Raw genomic sequence first — 24,416 nt, 5'->3', positions numbered from 1 at the left:
CCAAAGAAGCCTCCCTGAAGAGTGGGACTTTGAACTGAAAGTCAAACTGCTGATTAGATAAAGGGAAATCCATTGTTTGATCATCCCCACCTGAGATTGGGGTGGAGGAGAGCACAGCTCACAGAAGCCAGGTTTACAAAGACCACCCCCCATCCAATTGAGGCAGGGGAGGAGGTGGTTTTGGGTATGTGGTGCAACCTCTGGTCAGAGGCACTGAACACCCATCCTCTGTTACACAAACCGGCCCAGCTGTGGAACCCCAACGCCACAGGGCACATCCACGGGACCTTCATGTGAGAGGCTCGGCCCCACAGGGCTGCACGTGGTGCAACAGACCCAGAGTCTGCTGTGAGAGACTGCCCCCCCCACCCCAGGGGGACATGCCTGGACATTGCTACCTGGCTGGAGGGTGTATAAACCCATCGGATTCTATGCTTTTGGGGGGACCTTCACCACCAAGAACACCAGCTGGAGAGGATCAACGGAACATTGTTGTGATCCATGGAGTGGTGATATTTTCCTTACTCTGTCCCTGTCACTCTTTCTGTCCCCCCACCTATTTTCTATTTCTTTATTTCTTTCTCTCTCTCTCTCTCGTATTTACCATCAAATAAAACCCTTACTGTTGTCACTGGCGTATGGTCTCGTTTGCAGCTTAATTTGGGCAGAGGCATTTCTAAGAACCTTAAAACTGGATCATAACATTTATTGGCGTAGTCGGCAAGCGTACTATTCTCTGACCCCAAGTGCCTTTTGACAATAGTATGGTCTCCTCTGAGGAGATTATTTCCTGTGGTTTCCTTCTGTAGGGACACAGCTATTTCTAGGGATTCCGATGCAGCCCTCTCTAAGGGGGTTGTGGAGGTCAAGGTTTCTTCTGTGGGGACCCAGACTCTTGGGAATTCTGATGCAGCTTTCTCTGAGGATGTTGTGGAGGTGATAGTAAACTGATTTTGGGTGTTTTAGTTTCCTTTTGTGTGTTTTGTTGTGAAAAGCCAGAATTGGCAGGTTTCAGTCCTGAGGCCCATTCTGCAGCTCTTATCTTGTGGGAAACCCCACCCCCCCAACAGACTGTGGTTTATTGTGGAGAACTAGAATTGGCAGGTTCCAGTCCTGAGGCCAATTCTGCAGCTGCTGCCTTGTGGGGATGGTGTTGTCCCTATGCAGGCTTAGCTATTTATCCTGCAGCTTCCTCTGTGGGGGCTATAGAGAAACTTCAGGGGGAAAATGCCTGTCCTGAGTGGCCAGTGCGAAAAAATGTTTCGTTGTCCTTCCTTGGTTAATTTGTTAGTCAGTTCTCTACTCCTGGGGTGGACTTGGTAAAAAAAAAAAAAAAAAAAAAATTTAGATAAAGAGCAATTGGTTATTAAAAGATGATTGATTACTAAAAATATGATTGGTTATTAAAAAAAAAAGGGGTTTTAGGCAGTAGCATAGCTTGCTGCTGAACTCTGTCTTGTCCAAAAAGAAAATCACTGGAACAAAAGGAGCAAACTGGTAAGCGAACTGCTCCAGGGCAAAAAGCAGAAGCCTGCTAAAACCCTGAAAAAAGAAAAAGCAACTCAAATGCCTGATTCACAGACTGCAACTCTTGCACAACTTTTAAAAGCAGTCTTACTCTCTCCGCTGAACAATCTGTTGGAGGAAACCCCACTGAAAACCTGTGGGAAACAACAAAAGTGCAACAAGCACTTCATAGAATAAAAGCTAGAACTCCACCTGAATAAGTTAATACAAATAACAACTTGTTTCACTCAAGCGTATTTTTCTGGGAAGTTTGTTGCTTTTCCCTTTTCTAGGAATGCCAAACATCCATGCATTGATGATAAGGAAAACAGTTTGAGAGCAGAGAAAGTGCAAGCAGCAAAATCACACCTAAATGTGATAACTATTGCTTCACGTAGACTCTGTCACTTTGTGTTAGCCACAAAAAATTTTTATTTCTAATCCGTCTAGTGGGCCAGATTTTCACTTTTCCTTTATAGGAACCTACCAACATGAGATGGAGCTGCATGAAAACCAAGGAAATTTAAAGTGTCACCATAATTACTTGCATTGTCAGTTGGTTAATGTTTGTAATTTGTTTGTGTTTTCATTGCAAGTGACTTGGTAGGAGATCAAATATTAGTTTAAGCATTCTACATATTCTTAAGTTTAATTTGTCTTACTTGTTTTATCTTTTTACTGAAAAATGGTGTGGCTAAGGTCTTACGGATGTATAATTTGTCTCAACCAATATTATCCTGAGAGTTGGTATAAGAATTTTTACATATTTGAAATCCTACAATATGTACTAACCTTCCCAGTTCTGCCTCAGAAGGCTTCAAAATTATTATAATCTGGCTAAATTTTTTGGATTTTCTGGTTAGTGAATTAAAGAATCTTGATAAAACACAAGCAAATGCTACATAAGAAGTGATCGAATCCCCCTTCCTAAACCAGGAGGGCTACAGAAAAGCCTTCTACCAGCTCTCAAACTAATGTACTGTTGAATTTCATGCCATCAATTTCCTCACTAAAATTCAAAAGAAAACGCTATTTGAAAACTAAATTTGAAAGGGAATTAATTTAATTTTTAATCCCACCAATAATAAAAAGCCACACTTTCTGGTTTGTGTCAAGATTAAATGACAACAGTGCTATAATCTGTCTCCTGGAAAACAGAGTGTAGCCCTGATGTAAAGATATGTTTGCACGAGAACATTTTGTATGGAAATGTTTTGTGTGTTAATCTTGTATCATAAAAATGAATCCTTCATAATGTGTAGAGTTATCCAGCAGAGAAAGAATATTACCTATGAAACTCTTCTAACTATATGTGAATGCAGTCAAGAAGAAAGCACACATCCTCAACCAATCCCTTCACATTTATTCCAGGGTGCAAAGTCAATCAGTTATACCACAAGAGCTGGGAATCCTCTTGAAACTTTGCTAATTGACACATGTTAATACATGTACCTGTTCAGGATACCCCTCTGTGGAATTTAAAAATGAAGACCTGCTGCATAATTCTATAACTAATTTCGAAACATACTGAACCAACATCTAAGAGATACAATACTGTGATATCCCTCACACCCACTATGCATTAAAAACCACTGATTCCTGGGATTCACGGGGTGGAAGCACTGACTAATGAAAATTGAATTGATGATTACAATTAAATTTGCATTTTGACATTGTTGGACACTGTAAGATTACTTGTGTTGTTGCTTCTACTGTTTCTATCCTTTTTCCTGTTCTCTCTCCTCATCACCTCTGTGGACAACCCACAAAGTGAAGAGGACCTCTAGGAAAGAGACATTTATTATGATGTTTGAGTCACAGGGTGGCTGTCAGAGACTGAAGATAGTTCATGCCTCAAACATTGATATAAAGTTTTGCTCATTATAAAGAAGCTACAACCAAAGAAGCCTCCCTGAAGAGTGGGACTTTGAACTGAAAGTCAAACTGCTGATTAGATAAAGGGAAACCCATTGTTCAATCATCCCCACCTGAGATTGGGGTGGGGGAGAGCACAGCTCACAGAAGCCAGGTTTACAAAGACCACCCCCCATCCAATTGAGGCAGGGGAGGAGGAGGTTTTGGGTATGTGGTGCAACCTCTGGTCAGAGGCACTGAACACCCATCCTCTGTTACACAAACCGGCCCAGCGTGGAACCCCAACGCCACAGGGCACATCCACGGGACCTTCATGTGAGAGGCTCGGCCCCACAGGGCTGCACGTGGTGCAACAGACCCAGAGTCTGCTGTGAGAGACTGCCCCCCCCACCCCAGGGGGACATGCCTGGACATTGCTACCTGGCTGGAGGGTGTATAAACCCATCGGATTCTATGCTTTTGGGGGGACCTTCACCACCAAGAACACCAGCTGGAGAGGATCAATGGAACATTGTGATGCATGGAGTGGTGATATTTTCCTTACTCTGTCCCTGTCACTCTTTCTGTCCCCCCCACCTATTTTCTAGTTTCTTTCTTTCTTTCTCTCTCTCTCTCTTATTTACCATCAAATAAAACCCTTACTGTTGTCACTGGCGTATGGTCTCGTTTGCAGCTTAATTTGGGCAGAGGCATTTCTAAGAACCTTAAAACTGGATCATAACAGTGATATAACTCAATACAAATACATAACTCAAAACAATAACTGGAGCTGCAGGTAGGATGACAGGCTGTGACATTCCCACTGTTTCCTTTGGAACTGGTTGGCAGCAGGAAAAGATTAGGTTGTTGGTTATGTGGGGGGAATTTATGTCTGGTTATGCTGGGAACTGGGAAAGTTTGGGAGAGCTTTGCTTTAGGGTACACTGGTTCTCAGTGTAAGCCTGCATCCATAATGCAGATGGCTCAGAATCAGGATAAAAATCACTTCCATGATGTCTGTCAAGGTCAAACTAAAAGTCTTGAGTAAGCATACTCTTGTGTAAACTCCAAAGTTCAGGATATTTAAGGCTTGGACTGTACACGTCTTTGGCCTTGACCCTTTCAGTGAAGCCCTTAAGCATTCTCACAATATGAATAATGATAGTGATCTCTGAAAGATAAGACTGACTAATAACACTAAAACTGTTAATATTTAATGAGTAATGTTGAAATGAATGTGCAGAAGTTTTCTTTTATTATTCTTGTCAGTGGAGCTTAATAATGGGAAGCAGTTCTATTTCTGACTTCTGCCAGTTTGTCCATAAATGTACTGTGTCCATTAAGTCCTCTTCATTTATCTCAGTTGATCCATTTGTAGTAGGAGTCACAAAGTATATTTCCTAGCTCTCTTTCTTTTGAAGGTTAATAAAATTTACAAAAATTTTATAATTTTGCATCATTATGAAAGCTTCAAATCTAATTTTCCTTTTTTTTTGTGGAGAAATTATGCTCAGAAAGAGTGCTTTAGGGATTTAAATGGTGCTGTTTACTTTCACAGCTATAATGTGCAGAACGTGTGCAGGGAGTGCAAGCTAGAAGCAGCTTGCTGTACATCAGAGTATCTGAAATGTCATGCTAACAACATAGGCAGAATTTAAAATTAAAAATGGCATGGCTCTTTCAACGAGCAGGCTTTGTAGCTACTGTTGTTGCACGGTCTTGTTCCCTAGATGCTGAGCATTATGTAATTGATCTGGCTGTGGTTTTCCTCACTGGTCTCATCCATGCATGGCAGAAAACCTAGTAATCTGTAAATTGTGTGGGGGAAAGAGCAGGTTAGAGCCTGTCCCCTGTCATTTGATATTTGAGTGCCCCTGCATGTGCCATATATTAGTTTTATTTTCTACCGTGACACCTAGCTATGAGGAAAGAACTCTCCAGAGCATCTTAAAAGACATCTTCTATTAAAGAGGGAAAGAGTTAAGCAAAATGCAGACAGTAGATCTCACAGCTGGAGGTAAAAGCAATATACATGAATGTCTCTCATGCTTTAATTGGAAGAGAAGCGTAGGAGTGTGGGGCTTAGTTTCCCTTGCAAGAATGTTTTGTAGCGGAGTGCTTGTGAAGGCTGAATGGGGAAAGAGAAGGTAGGTGGAAAGTGTAAAACTCTGTCAAAGCTATGACAAGTGTTTGGCAAACGCCCGGAGAAACAAATGACTGTAATGCTTAAGTTTTGCGTAGAATTCCCTGCAGGTCATAATTTTCCCTGAGAGGAAACAGAAGGTGATACTGGACGAGGTCAGACAGCCCATTGTGGTGCTGAAGGTGTGTGCGACGGCCTCCTGTGCAAGACCAAATTTGAGAAAAAGAAGCAGGTCAGGCAATGGACATAGCACCCAATTAGTGTCCCTACAGAAAGTGATGTGGTATGAGCTTGAGTTCTGTCTTTCTGGTGCTAGGCAAAAAGGGCCCAGTTTAGGACAGCTTTACCAGCCCTGTCTCCATGGAAAAAATTCACCCTGAGTAAAGGAATTCCGGAGAAAAGACACACCTGAAAACTTAAGTGCAAATTCAGAAATGTGTTGTTGCAGAAAGACCAGCACTCTGGAGTGTCTCAGGGTTGGCTCCATGTAAATGCATCCTCTCATGAATTTTACTGAAGTAAAGAGGTTTGTGAAGTTAGATTTTGTTTGATTTATTTGGGCCCATGTCCAGAACCAACTTGGCCTATATTTTGGCCTAATGAGTAGGTGGCTGGGATGCCACCAAGTATATTGTTGGTTCTACAGGAAGCACATAGGGATTGATGAGTGTTTCTGTTGTGCTCTTTGCCTGGACCTGTCCAGGAGCCCAAGCAAAGCATGGGAAAGCTGCTGCCCAACTGGCTTTTTGTTAAAGAACTGGCTGTGCTTTTTATGGGAGCTGAGGATGACAATTACTTGAATTAATATTCAGAGTCTACAGTTTGATAGTGATGTTTTGTTTTGCCTCAACTGCCCTATGCTTTCAATTAGATCCTTACCCTTTCGCTTTTAGAAAAAAAACCCAAAACAACAAACAAAATCAAGCCCAGCAAGCTGTTTGATACTGCTTGTACAAGATGTCTGTGGTGTTCCAACTCCAGAAATAACCTTGTTTTAATATCAGGCAAAGCCATTCTTGCATTCAAACACAGAGAGGTTGTAATTAAGCTTTGTGCACTGTTACCTGACAAGAGATGCTTTTTAAGTGTGAACCACACACATCATTATTAGTGGAGTTGGCCGATTGCCCATCAAAGCACTGATTATTTTCTACAACAGCTACTCCAGTTCCTCTGCTTTCAGTTTCCTGTTATCTCACATGGACATCAACAGTCACTTTGCCAAATTTCTTAGTAAAATCATCACCCTCCAGACTCACAGGAAGAGGATTTATCAGCACTACAGCAGTTAATTGCTTTAGGTAGCATATGCCACTGTCCTTTGAACAGTGGAGGTGCAGGAAGGTAATGCATACTGTCAAAGTGAACCAGTTTGAAAGTGGTTCTGTCTTGGTGCAGAAGTTAAGGCAATTAGTAACAGATTTAGTATCTTAGATCTGCTTATCAAAATGCCGCAGAAATGTGCTACTGAGGTATTTTGAGAAATGCTATACTTCTAAAAAGTGGCATTTTCTGTTCATTGTTTATATGCTTTACTCAGCTTGGCCTTTTTGGGTGCAGTTACTCATTGAGTGTTAGTGCTTAGTTAGCTGCTTGAACACACAATTCCTGAGTAAATTTGTCCTTTGTATCTCATTCTCTTTCATGTATGTTTCCCAGAGGAGCTCCTGCAGCCAGATCTGTTGCAGGAGTAATTATTTCATCAGGATTTAATGTATATCTTGATTGCTCTTTGAAGACATTCTCTTGAGGAGTTTTTATAATTTCAACAAGGGATCATAGCATGTAAACAAGAAAATAAACATTATCTTTCATATTAATCAACAAGACAATTAAATAGTAACCAGGATTGTTAATTGGTACTTGGAGATAGATACTAATGACTGTCTTGAGTTCCACAATGACAGTACCAACAGGTAGAGACTTTTCTGCACAGTAAAGCTGCATATAATTTAGGAGGCATTACAGTTTAATGTGCAGCTGCAACCACAGTGAAGTTGTGCAACTGTGTTCCCAGTGTCCTATTTCAGCATATGGTTTCATACTGAATGAAGTATTAGCAAGGGGATTTGAGATTTAGGCAGTTAAATGAGTTCTCATTGCCACCAGACCCTTGAGGTTCTGTATAAACCCATGCTTGTGGTATTTTGCTTCACTGTGGGATGCAGTTCCTGCTGGTTTCAGGATGCAGTAGGAGTCAAAAGCTGCTTCTTTCCTCAGAGGCAAAAGTCCAACTCATTCCTCAAAAGACAGTGGCTTTGGGCTCCCTCTGAGTTTGGAACTATAGCCTCATTTTTTCATCACAAGAATCTTTGTCTTTTTCTAAATACTGTAGTGTTTATAGAGGGAGAAGGAAGCACATAGGGGGTCTGCATCTTGAGAAGTCGAAGTAAAAGGGTTCAGGAGTTTAACATACAAGTTTTGGAATATAGAGAAAAGGACTGGGGGTTTTGGAGATCTGTGTTGAGAGTCCTAGCTGTTGTACTAATTAGCTGTCTAATTTAGACTCAAGTGTCCAGTTTTGCTCCTCAGACACAACCAGTTCTTTGTACTGTTGCTCATTTGAAGCCAATAGTGCTTCAAATGAGTGCTTTAAAAGCTGGAAGAAACTGTGCAGCCCTTCTGCTCTTGGTGTTAATTTTTATTTCTAACCTACAAAAAATACAAGCAAAGAAATAGCTTCTCTCTCTGATCAGCTTACTAAGCTGTCTTAAGCCTGAGGCTGCCTGACAATGATGACAAGATTCATGGCAAGGTTAGGCTTCTAGATTTACCCTTAATTCGTTATGACAGGAAAATACTGCCTTAGTTTCTCTGTAGGTCTGTTGCTTATAATACCTCACAGATGCTACTTCCAGTTTGATCTCACTGAAAAGTACTTGGAGATCTTGGGCTGAAAGACAAGATGAAAATGTAAAGTAGTCCTTGTATAAAGATACTTAATAATTTGTTCAAAGCGACAAGCCCTTATTTTGCAAGCATGGACCAGAATAGTGGTTTGTCCTCAGAAGACCTGCTGGCATCAGTGGACTCAGGGTGTCCAGAGATGCTGGCAGTGGGACATCTTGGCTTTTGCTGGCCTAACAGTCATTCAGAGTAATGCTAAAAGGTATGTTGGATGCTTTTATGATCATTATCTGTGGATGGACTATCTACTGACAGTCTCAGTGTTGGATCATACATGTCGTTTTCAGGTGGTAAAGCTCTCCTTGACTTTGAGAGAACTGAGCTTTCACCCTCATTGCCATGCCCAGTTGCCAGCATGTGCTTGCTGATGTATATATTTTATTCTGCTTAATTCTGCAGGGTGATTTTTATTTTCCCATGTTGTGTTTGATGTAGAGAAGAGTTTCTGTTTTTGTTTCTTGCTCTGTTGTTTGGTGTTGCTGATGGGGAATAGCAGAAAAAACTGATTATGTTCCTATTTTTATTCACAAGGAAGAATGTTACAATTTTAATTGTATGTTCTAATTTTTCCTCCTTCATCTTTTATGTTTTGAAATTCTACATTTCAAAAGCAGGATCATTATCATTCAGCACGTTAAAGCGTGTCTTTTTAATAGCTTTCCATTTTAATGTGAAAGAATGGGATTGGGGAGGAAAAACCAATCTGTCTTGAAGGAAATTTTCTGTTATCTAAAGATTTTCTGTGCTGCCAACAGGAGAGGATCTTGAGCTCGGCTGACTTGGAGTGCTATCCTCTGTCTTGAGTAACTTGTAGAGTACAAAGAACCACTTTCATAATGTTATCACCAGCAAAGTCCATCTGGTTCTGCCAGTGACAAGGGGATTATTTCAGCTTTTTATTACGTCAGTGAGATGTTAGTTTTTAGGATTCAGATGTCAAGCTGTTGGGGGAAAGAAGGGCAAATTAGATTACAGTTGAATTTCTGTTGGGAGATAAATTAACTGAATATTTTGCCAGTAATTTTTCTACCCATGTTTCCTCTATTAATGTCCTGATGACTTGTCCTTATGAAATCAGATTAGAATGCAGTGACTTGATTTGTAAAACAGGCAGTGATGACAATGAGGATCTGTTTGTCTGGTTCAGATTCCTGTTAACGCCTAAGTAACACTGTCCTTTCTTGCTATTACTTTTATACAGAGCAGCACAGAAGCTTAACCTGTCTTCGAAGAGAAAGAAATACCATCCGCCCTTGCCACACACACACGACTTCTCTATTTATGCTACTAACTTTAGTGGCATCCTGCAGCTCTGTCCTCCCCCAGCACCACCATGCCTTCTGAGAGCTGTGTCCAAAATCAAGGACAACCCTGGCATTGGAAAGGTAACTTCGGATTTCAATATTTTAAAATATTTTTCTAGACAAATTTTAACCGGGCTGGAAGCTTTTGGCCTAGAACTGAGTTGGATAGACTCAAGCAAAGGGTCTTGGGATAGACAGAGAGCCACATCCATTTGAATGTGCCTGAGTGCTGTTATCTCCTGTGGACTTTGCAAAGAGTAAGAGACAAAATTTCCTTTGGTATCCAAACCCATTCAGTCCAAACCCAGTGCCCATACAGGCTCCAGCTGTGGAAGAAATAGTCTCTGTGTTGCCAGCAGGACTCAGCCACTGGTGCTGGTGCTGTCTCTGCTGAGGTTAAGGAGAGATGCTGAGGGGGCTTTGTTTCCCTCTGCTTCATGTGTCATTGTAAGAATATGGAAATGGAGTAGCAGTCTCACCAACTTAGGAAATGCAGCACCTTTGAAATTGAAAAACTGGTGCTAAGTTTATCTAAAATTAATTACAATACAACCCAATTACTTGGAGCTTTATTCATATTTATAACTGTTTAATCACCCACACAACAGAGTCTGAATACTTATTTACATAGGCTACAAGAGATTAGTGTTTGAAGATAGAATTGAAATATGTAATGTGCACAGGAGAGCTAAAATATGCACCTAGAGTAACTATACGAATCAGCATTAACATAAAGAGTTTGTCAGCCTAAATACCTAGAGCTGACACTTGTTCACAGATAATACTCCATATTTCCTAACTGACTTTGTGCTTAATGGAAAATAAAGGAGTGATTTGGGCTATTTTAAGCAGGTGGAAATTCACAGATGAAAATGTGTTGGTTTTTTTCTCTTGCCTTTTCAGTGTCTTAGAAAAGAGGATGTAGTATTAAGTGATGGAATACAGTAAACCTGGCACAGTAATTTAGACATTACCAGGTGGAGGAGGGTTTGCTGAGGAATGTCCTTTCTATGTCTGTTTTTTAACAAAACCCATTTGTTGTGCCTGGTTTTTTTCTGTGAGACTTAGTACTTGGCTGTGGCACCAGGAGTAACAGGAAGCATGGCACTTCTGAGGCACTTTGCCTTAGGAAGACCTTTAAAGTATGATTGTATATCCTTGTGCCCACATCTCAATAAAACTGTCTCTGCACTTGTGTGCCTGCAGCTGTGTGTAGCCAAGAGACTTCAGGCTTTTTCCTGTGCTTTGAGGGTGGCTGGTGGAGCTTTCCAGCATGACTTGTACCTCATGGAAAGCACTGCTTTATCTGGCGTCTTCAAACAGATTAACAAAGTCTATGATCAAGTGCATGATTTCAGCGGGCTGGAGATAATATTCCTTGGTGTTGCAGTGGGGATCCTGCAACACGCATATATCAAACCAGGAGTCCCGTGGAAAGGAAATATATATGGACAGACAGATTCTTGATAGCTGTTTCAGAGAGATGTTTATTTCTCCAGCCGCATGGCCGGAGCTCTGCCGAGGAACTGTTCCAGTCACGGGACCAAGGGTCCTTCTGCCCGCGCAGGGAACACAAACCAACCAATGGGAACGAGGCTGAGCAGGGACAGGGAACCCCGTGTCTGTGCCCTCAGGGCCCCTCTCCCAGGGCTCCATGGCAGGGGAGGGACCCCAACACCTCACCCGTTTTATTTTAATAAAAGGAGAATGAAAACAACTGGATAAACATAACAAGAACCGTTTCAAGACAAAAACAAGCCACCCTCCTGAGTCTTTAAATGTCCAAACAGATTCTCTGGAACATCTTAGGGCTGACAGAAGGGAGACAGAACTCTGAGCATGCTTTGTGGGGAAACTGAGGCAGGAGAGGGTTTAACTTCTTCCCTCCCCCTTTTCATCCCCCACTCGGCATTGGAAAGGGATTTTTGGGGAAACAATTGGCAAAAGCATGGTTTTGTGAGGGAAACCATGGGTGAAAAAACGGATTGGGAATACACTGGGGGTAATAGGACATAGGGTAAAAGGGAAAGGTGGGATTAGGAAAGGGAAACTGTAGGGGGGGCTTACAATGGAGATATTGTCTAACATGACTACGATTTTTTGCATATATACTGCCTTTTACAGGAACACCATCAGGCCCAGTGACCTGCGATGCTTGTAACCCTTTTCTCCCTAGTACAATATTAAATTCCACCACCTCTCCATCTCCCAAGCTTGGGATGCATTTTTCAGGGTTATTCTTTTTAATAGCAGTTCTATGCACGAATATGTCTTGCTGGTTGTCACACCTTGTTATAAAACCATAATTTTGCTTAACATTATACCATTTTACTATCCCTAAGGTCTTAGTTGCTATGATCTTTTCCTTTTTCCGAGTGGCTGCTGTTTTCTGTCTCGCTGCGTCTTTGCTGTCTCTTTCGGTCGCTCCCGTGTTGGAATTGTCGGGGCTGCTGGTGCCTGCGCGCTCTTCCCGGGGTCGCGTTCGGGGCTGCGCGGGCCGGGCCGGGCCGTGCCGCTCAGTTCTCCGTGCGTCGCCTCCTCTGGTCGCAGCTTCGCTGCCGCTGCCGGGCGCTGCACCCACGTCTCGGCCGGGCCCCCGAGCGATGACTCCCCCGCGCCCCGCTCCAGCGCGCGTCTCGGCTGGGCGCGGCTCCGTTCCACCGCCATCGCTGCCAGCCGCCGCCCGCGTGCCGCCCCTCTCGGTCAGGCATTCACGGGGCTCGCTCCACCACGCGCTGCACGGGACCATTCGGGCACCGCCGGGTCCCGCCGCGCCTCGCTCCGCCACCGACACTGCGGCTCGCGTGGCTCCGCCCGCGCGCGGGAACTGCCTCGCTGCTGCTCTCAGAGCGCTCGGTGCACGTGGCCTGGGCCGCACGGTCCCTGCGCCAGGCTTCCCTTCGCCAGGACACAGCTGACATTGCTCAACAGTCTCGGTAACTAAATAATATTCACGAAAATATTCTTCCATCGGCATATATTTTGACTCCAGTATTAACTGTGTCCAAACGGTTTTCCAAAAGCCCTTGGTAAGAATTAAATCCCAAGAAACATAGAAAAAGTTCTTAAACAACCATGCCAGGAAGTGTTTCAGTTCTTTTTGAGCTTGAATCAAGCTAAAATTTACAAATCGTTGTTCAAGAATCATTTTAAGTTTAAGATAAATGTCCATATGCGGCTCTGAGAGCCAAGAGTCTTCCCATGGTTCCTCCATAGTTTAGATACGGAATAGCAAAGCAAAACCAAGAAGAGGAATCCAAAGTTTCTAGGGTTTACTCACACAAATCAGTCGCTTAGGGATCGGGGATCGTTCTGCTCTCAAATCTCCACCATTTGTTGCAGTGGGGATCCTGCAACACGCATATATCAAACCAGGAGTCCCGTGGAAAGGAAATATATAATGGACAGACAGATTCTTGATAGCTGTTTCAGAGATGTTTATTTCTCCAGCCGCATGGCCGGAGCTCTGCCCAGGAACTGTTCCAGTCACGGGACCAAGGGTCCTTCTGCCCGCGCAGGGAACACAAACCAACCAATGGGAACGAGGCTGAGCAGGGGCAGCGAAACCCCGTGTCTGTGCCCTCAGGGCCCCTCTCCCAGGGCTCCATGGCAGGGGAGGGACCCCAACACCTTGGGTCATGTGCTCTACATATTTTTTTAGTGAGTAGAGCAGGGAACTTTCCAAGAGAAAAGCTCGACCAGGATGCCAAGGATATGGTAGGACCCTGAGCAGTTCAGCTGTGGGAGCTTCTCCTTCAGCACAGGATTTGTCTGTCTGTTGACTCTCAAAATGCCTGCTACTTAGCTCTCAGCTGAAAACATTAAAAACATAGAATCACAGAATATCCTGAGTTGGAAGGGACCTACAAGGATCACAGAGAATTGAAGATGCTGTTTACTGTTAGAGATACTGAAGATGCTGTGATTCTTGGGGATGGTGCTGTGCAGGGCCAGGAGTTGGAGTCAATGATCCTTGTGGGTCCCTTCCAGCTCAGCATATTCTGGGATTCTGAGAGGGTTCCAGCTGTGTCCTTCTCACCAAATCCTTGTTAACCACAATTTGGAAGAGTCCTGTGCTTTGCTGGAGAGGATAAGAGCTCTCTGCTAATTGAATTAGTTCTTGAGTTAGGTTTTAGAGCATCCAAATGGTGATGGCATATGCTAGTTACTGGTTTTAATGCTCCTCGAAAACCAAAGTAGCTATGCATTTCTGAAACACAGAGTAAGATATGCAGTACCAACTAAATGTCTCTTAACCCATTCCTCTTTTGCAACTTCATAAATATCAGTGTTTGCCCTTAAAAAGCCCTGCAGCAATACAGATTTTTCTAAAAATGAGTCAGCCCAAATGAAATTTCATGTGTCCGAATTCTTAGAACTTGTGATCAAAGGAGAAGTGTCACTTCTCTATAGGTGTTCTTTAGTACTAAAAATTCGTAGTTTCACCTTTTCTGAGCGATGCCAGATAGCTTTTGGTAGCATTTAGCTCACTATGCATTAGCACTCTCCATTATTTCCTACTCATCAGCTTCTGCTGATCAAGATTTACTCAGCTGGTATCTCATGATGAGGGTGATGGGAATAAAGTAATTACTTTTCTTCCTCACTGCTTTAAGTATCACAGCAATGGAGAGAGCAGTCAGTAAACCCTGGCAGTTGTGCTGTGGTCCTCTGTTAACATCGGTCTGTGTTCTAACAGCTTTTTACTTTACACTCCTCCTGGTTATCATTTTCCTCGACTTTTTCTTGCAGCCTGTCCAATAATGAATATAAGATACACGTATGAGACAGAATCAGTGATGAATTCTGGAGTCACTTTTTCCTACCACAGCATCTGTGGCTGTGGTTGATACTCTCCATGGTTTGTGTGATCATTCCCATTCCAGCAGTGTCCCTCACTATTACAGTGTGGTTACAGTGGGTTAAGCAGCTGGTGGGGCAGCCTTTGCCTCCCTCACCTCTGAGAAGTTGTTCTGTGAGAAGGAAAAATAGAAGTAACTAACTGGAAACTATGCAGTGTCCAAGATGCTTCAATGAGAGGAATGTGCCTCCCTTTATGAAAAAATGAAGAGATGAATGATATGCCAACTGTACCAAAATGCTATTTATTCTAAGTGAGCAATGCCTGAATACTACTGTGACTAATTACTATTTGTACATTTGTACATTCTGTGCAGTCCCATTTCTCTCGTAAATCCACTGGAAGCTTAAAGTACATGTTGAAGCACGTACAACAGCAAATATGGCCTGCTTTCTGTATTGTCTCTGCAGTGGTAATTCTTAACATTTTTTCCATCCACTGATACTCAAGGTTGGTTCAGTATATTGTAGGAGGCACAGAAACAATGTGGAAAATGGGAAATCATTTTGGGGCCAACAGAGAAATAAGAGTTATTCTGAACTGGGTGGTGGGACAGTTGAATCTAAGGAACTGATTGAAGGTAGCATCTGGACTATCTTGTGTTCTTCTGTGGTGTCTAGAACTGAACAGGTCCTGCCACTGGTTGTGGGACCTTGTCTTGAATGTTTGAGCACAACAGACATTTGGGGAAAGGAAGAGGCTTGAGTTCTTGCCTTTCATAAGCTGCATGACGACAGCAAATGCAGTTACTGTGTATTGTGAGCATTGCTGGGCGAGGCAGGAGTGTGGAGAGATCGTGATGGCCACTTCTCTCACTTGCACTCAGTTATTGATTATTTGAGCCCAAGATGTAAATTTATTCTTAATTTCACATCATCATCTCCATGTATATCATCCAGTTCTTCTGCAGTGAAATTGATATATGGCTTTTATGGTTGAATACATTTGTTATTAGAGACTTCAGCAGAGAGCCCTTACATATCTTCTGCAATTTGTATTTATAATTTCTCACTGTTTTAAGTATTCTTCTGAAAGGTGGAAAATAAATGTCTTACTAATTTCTTTTGCATTTCAGAAATACCAATTTTTCTGCTTGTAATAATTTCAGCAGCACTATGTGGACTTGTCCTATGATACAAATCTTTAAGCCGTTTGCTTAATTTTGTTTAGTAAGATTGCAAAATGTTACACACTCTCATAGGTGCTTTCTGGGGTTGTCAATACTCAGGAATACCAACAGGGGAAAGGTTTTTTTTTAAAAAAAAAAAGACAACAATTTAGAACAGTAGGTCTGCCTGGGACCTGTGTTTCATATAATCAACAGTAATCAAACTCATGCACAAAGAAAGATGCCACTATCAATTCAAACTGGATACTGAAAGGAATGTACTCACTACTGATAAATGTTACGTAGCAAAACTCGTACCTTTCTCTTGAATGTGCCAAAAGCATCAGAGTCCAAACCATTTAGTTGAATCCCACTTAAAAGGCAGTGATCCAGTGCACTATGATTCTTGTAACTGAATCATTTTTGTAGTCTCTCTGGGTGTTATTAAATTTAATGTCAGAATAGTAGGAAAGACGTCTGAAAGCCATTTAATATTGTCACTGGAAAGAAGTTAGATTATGCTCAATTTCTGACATTAATGTGCTACTTAAGATAATTTATCATATTGTGGTATTAAGAAAGACATCCTTTTTACAGTGGCTGCTGTGTAGCATTCTAATGTGCTATTTTTCTTCAGCATGGTGGGAAGCCTTTTTCATGCAAAATATTATTTTCTGGGGTTCTATTCAGCTCATTCTTTATAATACTGCATCACTTACAACGGCAACTTTAAGTGCTTGTCTCTTCTAAGGATTCTGTCAATTTTTTTTATGTTAGGATGACAGAATCCTCCTATGTGAGACAATTGAAGTGGAGCATTTAAAGACAACCTGAATTGTCAGACATGTTTCTTGGACAGGTATATGCATACTGCTCTCCATTTATGAGTTTTAGACATTTACTTTCATTTATGCTTTACCAAGCCATCGTTGAGATACTGCAGTATGATTTACTGATCATGCAGGGTTTTCTTAAGCGTGCTGTGTGTCCCATTCACTGGTTCTTACAATGGTTTGATGACGGATAACAAATAGGTACTTAATTTTGTCATTTTTACTGCTCCTCGTTCCCTAATGACTGAAGCGTTATTTCTGATATAAGTCATGTGTCACAGTAAGTACTTGCCTATTGATGTAGGTAGAACTGTATCATCCAAGGTACTGGCATCCCTGCCAAAATGCCTTGAACTGCTTAGACAAGAATGTGGAAAAGTGAGATAAAAATACAGAAGTTCTTGTACTTTATTTTCACCTTGAAAAAATGGAATAGTTTTTCTGCATGTTTTCTGAGTGTACAGGATTAATTCTCCTTTAGCAGAGTACAATATAGAAGAGATTTTAATTTTTCTTTTTTTTTCAGGTTCTCCCAGGGGAGCTAGACGGTCTATGGTAGAGTGGCAATTTTGCATATAAATTTGCCATCCACTGGTAGTGGCAGTATATGAAAAGCTTGTAAGAGCTACCCACGGTAAACCAATTTAGCAAGGGTTATTTATCTGTCAGTTACAATTAAATCCATGAAAAATATTGGCTCTGAACTAGGACTTTTGTAATTTGATTTACACTGTAGTTGAAAAATAAGTGATTTCATTGGAAAATGGTCTTTATTCAATGGATTGTGAATTCTTTGTAATTTCTTGGTGAGAAATCTTAGTTCGGAATGGTGGATGTCTAAACATAGTTATTTAATTAACCTGCTGTTACACGCCATTTTGTGAACATTGGACAAAATTAACTTCCTGGCTGCACGATGCCTGTCAAGGATGCATGTTTCTAGGGAATATTTAGTGTCCATTCAAATTTGTTATAATGACATTTATTGCTAAAGACCAAATAGCTTGTTCATTTAGGGATTATGATACTGCTGTAATGCAGAATATGACCAGCATTTTTAAAATGGATTCCACTATAGTGCCAGCACATTCCCAAAATGCAGACAGATAAAGTAAGAATTTATTTTAGTAAAAAAGGCTTGAGCACATGTATTTAAAAATTTTACATGCTTTTTAATCCATTCCTTTTATTTTTTTCCTTCTCATTATGTCTAATATGAAACTTGACAACTATGTAAGCATCAGATGCTAACAAAGCATCACTGCAAAAACATAAACACTGCACATCCATTGATTTCAAAGGAGGTACCATATGTTACAGTTATGCCTGTGCTAACATACTTGGCTGGGTTAGGATCCTGATTTCCTCAACATTCAAAATGCCATGGAGCTAGTCATTACCTAGTGAATTCCTGGAGTCTTCTGTGTCTACATGTCTGCCCCTAATTAAACCATGTAGAGTGTTTGGCACCCTTCACTGAAAGATGAATGACCAATTTTGCAAGATACATATATATATGTGTGTGTGTGTATGTGTGTGTAAAATTTTTTGTATTTGTTGTCTGAAATGTGGTAGAGGTCTGTGACAGTCTTAAGAACAGAATTCAAATTATCTGGTTAAGGGTCAGATGGTCCTTCCCCTTTCTCTGGTGTCAGAGTTTAAAGCCTTTCCATCTCTCTTGATTATGGGATAATAATCTATGAGAACCTGATTGTCAATCTCCTGGCTGTTTCTGTCTAAAATTATGTAGGATTGTGTCATTCTCTTTTGTTGATCACTGGTTCTTTTCTCTGCAAATTCAGCCTTGGACATGATTTTTTTTCTGGGACAAAGCATGCCTCACTGATCTTGGAGGAGTTCTTTAATGTGCAGCTTTGTGATAGTTTCATTCAATTCAGATCCAAAATATATGGGCCTTATTAGATAAAATTGCTAGTTGTGACCATCAGTCTCACCTTCAGCTGTCAGAGAGTTACTTCAGGTTTTGGGTTTCACAGATTTTTGGTCTGTCTTTTGCTTTTTCCAGACCTGCTTTCTGGCACTGACCAGATGCTCTGCACTGTGTTGATGAGCCCTGAAGCCAGCCCATTATTTTGGTTGCTGTCACTCCTCTGTCCTGTTCTCCTCAACTCCAGCTGGTTCAGTATCTTGGGGAGATCTGGAAGTTACAAGCCCACACCAAGGGGTCACATGGGATTGGCAATGCTGGAGAAGGTCTCAGCATGGGAACAGTGGCTGCGACGTGACCGTGGGGCAGAAGGTCTCTCCTTGTGACCCTTTGGTGTGAACTGGGGAAGCCAGTATCAAAGGAGGAGGAGGAGGGCTGCAAGGGGAGGAAGGGCTGCTACGAGCCAGGATGTACATCCCTGAGTTTCTGAGATATTTTAGTGTTCAGGTGAAAATTGTTAAATATACATCTAGATTTGACTTCCATAAAGGTTAAAGATCTCAAGGTCTAGAGTTTTGTCTCAGGACTCCAGCAGGTTACTGATATTTGAGTGGATCTGTGATTCTCTAGTGATGTCATGTTTCTAAAAATAATGGGGTTTGTCCCCAGAGTCCTCCACACAGCCTTGTCTTCCCCACAGAAGACTTTTCTTTTTCCCCCTCTTTTTTTTTTTTTAGAAATCTGCCCTTTTGCCAATTTGTCTCCTTAAAATCCCGCGTGTTTACATAAAACTGGTGTGATTTTTGTTTTTATGCTTCAGCATCTATCCCTTAGGTTTGCCCTCGCATAGCTAGAGCAAATGAATTCTAGTGGCTGTTTTCTTTTGTTGCCTTTCTTTGTCCTGACATCCACTGTAAGCTGACAGATAGACTTAAAAAAAAAAAATTCCTTGAAAAAGTTTTTCTCAGTTTTCCTTCCCCCTCTCAGGCTCAGTTTAGAGGCATAGAAAGGCACAAAATTAATTTCTGGGCATAGGCAGCAATGTGGGATACACATCATAAGGTCGTCCCAAGACAGCTCTGAAACTCTCTCACCCTTGCCAGTGTAGGTTAAAATTACAGCCATTGTTGTGCTGGGTGAGGGGCCTCTGACCTTATGCCACCCATTTCTAGAGGTTTTCCAAATTAGGTGCTTGTTTATTTATTTTTTTTTTAATTCTTTATCTTATAATGACATATTCAAGATACATTTGCCATCTTCTTTTCCCAAGCACTTTTGATTTTAATAGGATTTCCTTCAGCAATTCTGCTGACCTCCCTGGTTTCTGCAGAAACACGAATTCGGAAAAGTTCAGTAATGCAGTGTGAACCCCCAGTGTACAAAACCCACCAGATCAGTCAGTTAATTAATGAGATGCTTCAGTTATTTCTATGATTTAGGCTGTCTTCAGGCACTGAGAAAAATGTTAATAATGTGCAAATATTGTGATATTTATGTTTCTTTTATTTTTATTTGCAGAAATTGAACTCAAATACAAACCTAGCCTCTTTTTCTATCAACATCCTTATTAAAATAGAGCCTCTATCCAGTATTCAATGCCTGCATGAATGTCTATGTACAAGGTCTTACATCCTTCATAATTATAAACTTCCACTTGTAATTCTTCTTACTTTGAATTGTTCTCTGCATTGAAGAAAAAACAACAAAGGGGGAAAAAAGGTAGTAATGATACCTACTTTTAGCAAAAAGGGTCATTCCCATCTCAGGATGGATGTCTGTCTTAGCTCTCCTTAAGGAATCTAAAAGTGATGGAGTGCCCTGAGCCTGAGATGACTTTTCTGAAATCACCAAATTTGTATTGTCTTTTCTTTTTTGTGTTCTCTCTCTCTCTCTCTCTCCATTCACCCCCAGTCCTCTCTTCAATTCCCGCCCCCCCAACCTGTTCTTTTTCCTTTATTCTTCCATTTCTTCATTCATTCTCCTCTAAATTGCTTTTCTTGTGTTTCCTTGCTTTGTAAAAATTTTAGCAGTAGCTGGTACCGCTGCAGTTGGAGCTGACCCCAGAAGGCTGGACATATTGTGGAATAATTGCCCACGAAGGGTGATCCTGAATGGGCCTGAAATTAATTGCACTTAATTCTAGTAATTCATTTTCATAAGCAAATAAAGCATTACAGTGCAGTCATTGATGATTTTCTCCCTAGTTATGGGCCAAAGTTACTTTCAGATTTACAGGCCCTGTGTTATCCTGAATCCTCCCCTCCCTGCAAGCCCTTGTTTCTGGATGATTTCCTGCACCACGTATTGCTGTCTCTACAGGTGAGCATGCCTTGTGTGTGAGAACTAGATAAAGAGACCCAGGAGAAGCTGCAGTTCAATTGATCCTTGAGGCAAGAGCCATGCTGGCTCTATAGTACTCATACGACCCTGTTTTCCTGCAGTATTAACTCCAGAAGAATACTGGGATGAACTTCAGAGATGAGAATATAAACCTGTCACTTAAGATTGGTCCTCAACCACAGGCATGCAGGAACTATGAGAAGAATAAACAGTATTACACCAAACCTTTCCTTTATACCCACAGAAGCATGTGCGTGCACCCAGGATCTGCCTGCTCTTAGGTTTTGCTCTTGTGAAGGGATATGTTTGAGTGATCTTTGTGCTTGATGGTACTTCCATGAGCATTTCTGCTTTATTTCTGAGTGAAATCAGTCTGGCTCAGCATCATGAGTGAGTGTGACACATTATAACGCTACAATTACTGATAGATACCACTTACAGATATATTTAGTGGGCGGGGAAACTAAATGTGAAATCAGTGTTTTTCTACTCTAAAATCAGCTTTTATACACAAAACACTAAAAGAGGAACTCCCTCAAGCTGCTTTTCTCTCCCCCATCCCATTTGTCTTGAAAGCTCACTTCCACTGTAAAAATTAAGATGACCCTTGAGACCTGTTAAGTTTGGGATCTGATTCATCATGGAAAGCTGTTTTCGTATGTTTCTGATTCAGAGAGGTGGTCTTAAAAAGCTAGTTTTTCACACAAGGATTTTCTGTGGCTGAAGCCATCATTGTGTTTAGGAGGAGCAATGCTCTGATGGAGGTAACTTGCTGTTTAAGTCAGGAGCAAACCAGTTTTCCTCTTATCCAAGCTCTGGCTGCTATAATCTAATAATAGGTGGAAGACAGAACAGGAAGGACTGTTTAGATAAGTGCTTTGAAAACAGCATATATTTTAAAATTCATTTTAATCAAGTGACCCTGAAGTGGGCATTTATACTTTACATATATTTGTATATTTAGGTTTTGTTTTTTTTTTTTGCCCTGAGGGAGGTTATTTTTTATGAGCATCTCAGTAGCGTGTCAAGGTTGAGCTAGCAGGCTAATACACAAAGCTGGCTTCATGCAGCTTTTATGGGGAAACAGCCTTGAGTGTGTCACCTCTGATGCACTTTGCTTTTGAGGCAGCTGTTTCATTTATTCTAAGGTTTGCTTGTTTTCTGGGACTGTATTTTCATATTTATATAACCCTGAAAGGCAAAAGAAAAGAAAGTGTTGAATCAGGGGACTGCTTGAATCAATAGGTGGAAGAATTAGCTGCTATGTTTTGGTGGAGCCTCCTGCAGTGTTTATGGGAAGGGTTGGTCGTTTCTTAACCTCTTTGTTTGGAAAAAATGTCGGGGAAGACCTTTTAGAGCTGCTTTGTGGAAAATATTTCCTTTGAGGGTACTTGAGGAGTTGTGTAGGGGTGCCTGTGTGCAGCTTAGCCCCTGTAGAGAGGAGGAGATGGAAGAATGGAACAGTTGAGAACTTAAATGTTCAAATTACCTGCCCTTCCCAGCTGATAAAGGCAGGGACAGTTCAGCATGGTGCTTCCTGCTGCTCCCACATCTGCTGTGGATAATCCTGGCTTGGGCACTGCATTTCACTGCGCACACTGGGTGCAGATGTGTCTGTGTCACCTTTTCATCTTGTCTGGAATGAGGGGCAGTCCCTGAGGGTGGCTCAGCCTGCTCTGGTCTCTGCGTGTTGCCTACATTTCACGTGCTGTGCTTTGCTGAAGTAGGTTTTCAGCTTTGGTTCTTCCTTTGCCAGTATTTCTCTGAATACAGAAGTGACAAGCAAGTGCTGACTGCAAAGCCCATTTTTTTGGTAGACACAAAGAATGTGTCCATGGAATAAGTGCACGCTGTTTTAATGACATAATGTTCTCAAAATGATGTACTTACATCATTTTAAGCAAATCCTTACAGACACTTGGCAGATTTAAGCAAAAGACTTACTGAAATGGAGAATCTTTATCAGAGACAAGTGCTTTTGAACCCAGCTTCCACATGCAATATCCAGCTCAGGGCTAAAAGTGAGCCTGTCTCAAAGAACCATAGAATTGTCTAGGTTGGGCAGGATCTTCAAGATAAAGTCCAACTGCCAAACCCACCACTAATGTTATGTGCTTTAACAGGGGTGGGTGTTCATGGCTCAGTAGCAGTGTTGGAGAAGCTGAAGGTGCTGATGGGTGCTGTGGACAGTGCAAATGTAAATTTGCTGTGGTGTATCACAGCCATAGAGGCTCTTCAACCACCTGGTTAACTCTGGTGCTGTGAGAGTTGTCTGGTAGTTGGATAAGGAGATTATACTGTTGTTCAGCTTGTTATTGAAACATTTCATACACTGTGGAAAAAGTAATTCTGACTGAACATTGCTTTTCTCTGCAGTTTGATCTGCTGGGCAGTTCAGAGTTGAAGTTGCACCTGTAATAGTAATTTACTTCAGTGCAAGGTGTATAAAACATGCTGGTTCTGATGTGGGAGCATTTCATAAGGATAAATGGTTGTAAGTGGGTGTGAGGTAGTATTTCACAGGTTTTTAAAGTAAGAGTGTGTTTTCCAGGAAGCTTGAAAGAAGCAGGTGTGCAACTGTTGCTGAATTTTCTGAAACCCAGTCACTTGGCTCCCAGAAGCTGCTTTGGAAACCATAGCTAACATGTTGGAGCTTTCTAAAGATACTGTCTTAAAATCCTGTGTGTAGGATGTCATGATTTGTAGTGCTGCAATAGAAATGTGCCTGTGAGTGGTTTCTTTTCAAGCTTTTTGACCTTTTAGTGGTTTGTGGTTTGGTTTTTTTTTTCCTTCTTTTTTTTTTTTCCCCATGAAATCTGCAACTAACTACTGAAGAGCCTAGCAATGACAGCATAAAGGCAACTGCCTGGGACAGTTGTAAGAGAAACACCTTTTTATTAGAATATTATGAATGAGAAAGTTTTTAGATTTGTTTCAAGTGCAGTAGCTGTCTGAGCCTTGTGTTACTCAGACTGGTATTCAAAGTGTCCTTTTGGTCACACTAAGTAGTTGAAAGGCAGGAGACCAGAATTTTCTTTTCTTTGGCATTGTGTTACACCTACAGTGGATCATGCTTGCAGATCAGACATTTATAAATTGAGTTGGTAAAACTGGAACAGTGTCAGCTGCAGAGACAAAGTGCACCTTTAAAACCTAATGAGTTCAGTGAAGACCCCAGGCTGGAAAATCTGGCTCTGTTTTTGTCCCACGGTTGTTCTGACACACCTAAACATTACAAACAAACACATCATGGGAAGGGGAGTGGGTTTGGGAGGAATGTTTTGCATGTGTTTATCTGTAGCTGGGAACCCAAGTTGTTGCTTTCTTCTGAATTCTTGCAGGTGAAAGTGATGGTAAGGATTTGTTCCTCTCAAGGAGCACACGAAACGTCTGAATCCATGTCCTTCCTAAAGGTAGACCCACGAAAAAAGCAAATCACATTTTATGATCCAGCAGCGACTGGGCCTTCCAATGCAGGTCACAGAAGAGGTGTTGTTGCTGTCCCAAAGATGTTTGCCTTTGATGCAGTTTTCCCCCAGGATGCTTCACAGGTACTGGAGTCACTCACATAAACCTCCTAAGTGTTCTCATGGCCACTGCATTTGATAGCCTGAAGAGTTCCTTCTGTTTCTGGGGAATTTTATTTGAATGAGTTGCCTTAATGCCTGGAAA

The 24,416-nt window shown here is 41.6% G+C and overlaps 1 protein-coding gene across 2 annotated transcripts in view; it reads left to right on the top strand.

Moving 5' to 3' along the window:
• The window catches only part of KIF26A (kinesin family member 26A), a 103,973-nt gene that overhangs the window by 63,515 nt on the left and 16,042 nt on the right, over positions 1–24,416 (top strand). For both annotated transcript variants that reach the window (XM_048307627.1, XM_048307628.1), the window contains exons 5-6: positions 9,612–9,795; positions 24,086–24,295. In XM_048307627.1, coding sequence (XP_048163584.1) covers positions 9,612–9,795; positions 24,086–24,295 — 394 coding nt within the window. The remainder of the gene's footprint in view (positions 1–9,611; positions 9,796–24,085; positions 24,296–24,416) is intronic.

Source organism: Corvus hawaiiensis, chromosome 6, assembly GCF_020740725.1.
Source record: "Corvus hawaiiensis isolate bCorHaw1 chromosome 6, bCorHaw1.pri.cur, whole genome shotgun sequence".
Taxonomy (NCBI): Eukaryota; Metazoa; Chordata; class Aves; order Passeriformes; family Corvidae; genus Corvus; species Corvus hawaiiensis.
This window is presented reverse-complemented; position numbering and strand designations above follow the sequence as displayed.